This window comes from Phaenicophaeus curvirostris, chromosome 2 (genome assembly GCF_032191515.1).
Source record: "Phaenicophaeus curvirostris isolate KB17595 chromosome 2, BPBGC_Pcur_1.0, whole genome shotgun sequence".
Taxonomy (NCBI): domain Eukaryota; kingdom Metazoa; phylum Chordata; class Aves; order Cuculiformes; family Cuculidae; genus Phaenicophaeus; species Phaenicophaeus curvirostris.
The window spans coordinates 105,268,749-105,273,522 of record NC_091393.1 but is presented as its reverse complement, the minus strand read 5'-3'; the positions used below and the strand labels follow the sequence as shown (position 1 = coordinate 105,273,522).

The 4,774-nt window shown below is 55.7% G+C and overlaps 1 protein-coding gene across 1 annotated transcript; it reads right to left on the bottom strand.

Moving 5' to 3' along the window:
- Nucleotides 1-1,810: 1,810 nt before the first annotated feature.
- NKX2-2 (NK2 homeobox 2) lies at nucleotides 1,811-3,376 on the bottom strand. The gene is made up of 2 exons (XM_069851040.1): nucleotides 2,795-3,376; nucleotides 1,811-2,609 (listed from the first exon to the last, which is right to left on the bottom strand). Exons 1-2 carry the CDS (start codon nucleotides 3,051-3,053, stop codon nucleotides 2,050-2,052), a joined length of 819 nt encoding a protein of 272 aa, XP_069707141.1. The 5' UTR covers nucleotides 3,054-3,376; the 3' UTR covers nucleotides 1,811-2,049.
- Between the last annotated feature and the right edge of the window lie 1,398 nt (nucleotides 3,377-4,774).

Here is a 4,774-nt window from a genome sequence, read left to right as displayed (position 1 = left end):
ATGTGGCAATTTTCCTCCCCTCCCGCTCCTGGCTCTCACACTGGGGCTGGAGAGGGGAAAACCTGCACATGTCCGTGTATCCCCGCAGCTGGGGAGCCCCGGCAGAGCCTCCCCGTGCTGGGAAACAGGCTTTCCCACTGGCTCGGGCAGTTTTTCCCGGTGGATCAGCCGGGGCTGCTCCGCCGGTGCGCAGGCAGGTTCCTGGCACCGTCCCCCCGCGGAGCCCAGCAGCTCTTGGGCCGCGGGTGGCTCGCCCGTATCCTTTAGCCCGTCCATCCAGGGGAAGGGGGAACAAGAAAAAAAGGGCTGGGGAAGGAAAAAGAAAAAAAAAAGACACAAAAAAACCTAAACAACAAACCAAACCAGCCCGAGGGAGCGCGGAGGCTGCGCCCGGGGCTGCGGGGCAGGGATGCTGCGGTTCATCTCTTCGCTTTGGGCGCTGAACTGAACCCGCTCGGCTCAGCCCCGGCGGGATGGGGCGGGCGCTGGCCCCATCGCACCGGATAAGCCCCCGGTTGTTGTTGTTTCTTCTGTTTGTTTGGCTTTGTTTTGGTTTGGTTTTTTTTTAAGCATCTGTCGCAGCCTAAAAACCGCAGGGGTGGGAGAGGGAGCACAGGGCTGCCCCAGCTCTGCACAAACCCGATCCGAGCCACCCGTAACTTCTCCCTGGCCGGGCTCGGGCCCCGTTTCAGCCCGGCTGAGCCTCCCCCAGCTCCGTATCGTCTCCCTCTTCTCCCTTATCCCTCCTCCTGCTTTCTTTTTTTTTTTTTTGAGGGGGGGGAGGTGGGAGGTTAACCCTTTCCCCCGACCTGCCGGCGCATCCCCGAAGGCTGAACCTGAAGTTTCTTCTCTCCCCCAGTACTAACGGCCTCCAGCCGGGGCAGGGGAGCATCCTGAGGATGCTAGTATCCAAAACGCCGCACCCAGAAGACCCCAGCTACACGGTGGGGGGTCACTGGGTTGTATAAAAGCACCATTACATCCATAAAATAATTCTCCCCCCACGTTTTTCTCTAGGTCCGGATGTTGCGGAGGAGCCGGCCTGAACGGGACTGCTCTGAAAAAAAAAAAAAAAAGCCGCTTTTCTTCCGAGAAAAAAAAAAAAAAAGAAGAAGTTCTGGGTGTCAGGGTGTCCTGCTCGGCCGTGTCTCCCCCCGGGAAGGGGCTCCGCTGGCCCCACACTGGGCTGAGCCCGGTCGGAGAGCCCCTTGCCGGTTCGTCCTTGTTATCGTTCCTTCTCTTACTTTTTTCTCGAAACACAGCTTTTAAAAAAAACTAAAATTGTTATCAATATATATATAAACTGAGTTTGTACACAAGAAATCCTGCAGCGGTGAGCAGAGAGGGTTTAATCTGCGTTTTTTTCCCCTCTGCTCGCGGTTACTCGAGGACCAGCCGTGCGCAAACCCCAAATAAGATAAACCAAAACGAACCCCCTGGCTTCTACGATCACAACGAGATATCAAAACACGCCCGCTAATCGTTGTCGGAGGCTACAGGCGGCTGAAAACGACCCCAGGAAAGGAGCGCTTGAGATCCGCGGGTTGCGGTTCCCTGCGCGGGGTAACGGCGGCCGCGCTCCGGGCGCACGCAGGTTCCTCACAAAACCACAGGAGCAGCGGGGGGGATTTTATTCTTTATTTTTTTGTCGTTTAATTCTGACGATTTCCCCCCCCCCTTTATTTTTGTTGTAGGTAGACAGGACCACTCTGAATGGCGCAAAAATTTCTGTAAACAATGACGCACAAAAACACCTCCCCTCCCTTCCCCCCGCCTCCCCCCGAGATGAAATCAAGTCCCCCCAGAAAAATGGAGGGGAAAAGAAACGGGAGAGGGAAAAAAACCCATAATAATAATAATAATAATAGCAATAATAATAATAATAATAGCGTTTCCCTCTCCATTCCTTCCCCCACAGTTTTGATTTTATTTTTTTGGAGCGTCAGTCCGTCTCTTTCTCTCTCTCTCTTTATTATTTTTTATTTTCCTCCTTTTTTTTTCGAGCGTGTGTGGGTAGCGTGTGCGTGTGTGCGCGCTCCCCTCCAGCCTTCACCAAGTCCATTGCTGAGCTTGTACCAAATGGTGCGCTGTGGGGTACTGGGGGTTGCTGGTAGCGCTGTACTGGGCGTTGTATTGCATATGCTGTAGAGACTGGGCGCTGTAGGCGGAGAAGGGGATTCCCGTCTGGAAAGTCGCGGCTGCCAAGTCCTGAGCTTTGAGCGTGTGGCAGGGTTTGCCGTCCCTGACTAAGACCGGCACGGCCACCCGCCGCGGGGAGGGAAGAGGAGTCACTTCCATACCTTTCTCGGCTCGGGCTCGTTTCATCTTGTAGCGGTGGTTCTGGAACCAGATCTTCACCTGGGTCGGGGTGAGGCGGATCAGGCTGGCCAGGTGCTCCCGCTCGGGCGCCGACAGGTACCGCTGCTGCCGGAACCGCCGCTCCAGCTCGTAGGTCTGCGCCTTGGAGAAGAGCACCCTCCTCTTCCTCTTCTTCCCCGCGTCCCCGCCGCCCGCCGCTTCCTTCTCGTTGTCGGGTGACTCGTCGGCCGACGGCTCCGGCGACTTGGCCGAGGGGTCCTGGCCGCCGCCCCCGGCCGCCAGCCCGTGCACTGCGGAGAGTCCGGCCCGTCAGAGGGGAAAGAGGGGGGGGCAGGCTCCGTGCTACGCGTTCCCCACCCCCGCATCCCTCCCGCATCCCTCCCGGTCCCCCCAGCCGCGCGGAGGGATGGAGGCGTGGGTCGAGCCTCCCGCATCCCTCCCCTCCCGGCCCCCGCGGGCGCGGAGCGGTACTCACGGGAGTATTGGATGCCCTCGGCGCTCGCCAGCCAGCGCGTGTAGGGATTATCGCTATTATCATAGAAAGGGTTCTTCAAAGGCAGCGTCTGAACAGCGTCCAAGGGGGTTTGTCCCAAAACTCCCGCTTTCTTGGGGGGCTCCGGCGCCTCGCTCTCCTCCTCGCCCCCCTCCGCGGCGGAGCCGTCCTCATCGTTGGTGTCGGGGAGGTCCAAAATGTCCTTCACCGAAAAGCCCGTCTTTGTGTTGGTCAGAGACATGGTCCGCCCGGATTTTAGGCAGGAAAGTTGGAGGAAGCAGCTTCGCCGATGCCGCCGTGTCACCCGCGGGACGGCGACAGCAGCACCACGCGCGCAGCCGGGGGAGGAGGCGGTGGCACGAGTGGAGGAAGGAGGAAAAAAAAAAAAAAAAAAAAGGATAATATAGACTTATAGAAAAATAACCGAAGGGTTTTGTGCAAAAGAAGAAGAGGAGCCCCGGCCGCAGTGGTGAATCTCTGCGGTGGTGGTTTCTATGGGCTTGTTCTGCCACGGGGGAGACGGGGGGGTGTGAATTCAGAGAGCAGGAGCAGCAGCTGGCTTCGGAAATAGTTTGTAACTCCAGGGGAAAAGGGGAAAGAGACGCCAAAAAAAAAAAAAAAAAGAAAAAAAAAAGAAAAAAAAAGATCACTTCTGGATCTTGCTTAAGCACCCTGAACCCGCGCCTGCCGCTTGGAAAAACCGAGCCATTGCTGGAGCGAACAGTCCATATAAGGCTGGTCCCCACACATGAACCTGCCGAGAGGAGGGAGAAAAAAAAAATACATTAAACCCGGGAAAGGTTGGCCACGTGTGGGCGGGTCTTGGAAGTCAAGTGGATGAAGACAGTGTTTGCAGATGTGAAATTGCGGGTTTTGGGCGAGCTCCGAGCTTCCACCATTGGTGATGAGTGGTATAACGTGTCAGTTAATTACCAGCGTGGGGAGGGCCCTTCCGCGGGTGCGTGTGTGTGTCAGCGAGAGAGGGAGGGTGTGATTTTCTTTTTCTTTTTTTTTTTTTTAACACAGTATTTACATACAAAGAGCCTCACACCAGCCCGATATTCCGCACACTCCAAAGTGTGTTTTCCACCGATTGCCTTGAAAAGCAGGGAGAGGGGAAAAAAAAACCTGGGGGGGGGAGGTGATAAAGAGCGAAGGAGGCTGCTTGCGCGGTTTCCCATCCCTCCCACGCAGTCTGCGCGCACACGCAAACCAGAGGGCAGAGGGTCTGGGGTTTTTTTTGCGCCGGGACGGGCTCAAAGCCCCGCGCGGGACCGAAACGAGAGGCGGCTCAGATGGCAAGAGACCAACTTATCTAAACCGCCTAGGTCAATATTTTGGTTGAGGCTTAGGGATGAACGCTGGAAATTAAACACCAAGTAATTGATTCTAGTTTGCTCCGAAATTAACCGAACTGGCAAAATGCGATCAGAAGTCACGACCCAAGGAGATCCGGGACGTGATTATTTGGAAGCGGGGGGGGAGTTATTTGAAGAAGTCTCATTGATTTTGCCTCTTTCTTCCAGGGGAATAAAATCCAGACCGTTTGATTAATTTAATGGATTGGAGCCCAGTGGACTTTCAAATATGTCTTAATTAACCAATTTCTTTTCTTTTCCCTTTTCTTTCCCCCCTTTATTTTTGGTCAGGACTTGGGGAATGAGTGGGATAAGAAAGAAAAAAAAAAAAAAAAAGGGTTGTTTTCCAAAAAGGGTGTTTTGGAAGGGCGGGTCTCCAGGTGTCACACTCGCAGCGCCGGCGGCCGCGGAGCCCTGCGACATCCCCGGCCGCGGTTCCTCGCGGAGCTGCGCGGCCACGGAGGCTCCCTCTGCCCAGCTAGGGGCTGCAGACCGCCCTTCTCCACAACTTCTCCCCCCTCTAGCTGGCTGCCACCAACTTTTATGTCAATTTTCCTCCGTCTTCCCCTTTCCTGCAGCAGCCAAGGGCTCTTGGCCGTGCGCA

What these genes read in the sequence shown, in the direction of transcription:
- NKX2-2 (XM_069851040.1), bottom strand. Translation starts at nt 3,053, where the DNA reads ATGTCTCTGACCAACACAAAGACGGGCTTTTCGGTGAAGGACATTTTG. An exon ending in CGAGGGCATCCAATACTCCC is followed by an intron (nt 2,610 to 2,794) that starts GTGAGTACCGCT and finishes GACTCTCCGCAG; the next exon opens with TGCACGGGCTGGCGGCCGGG.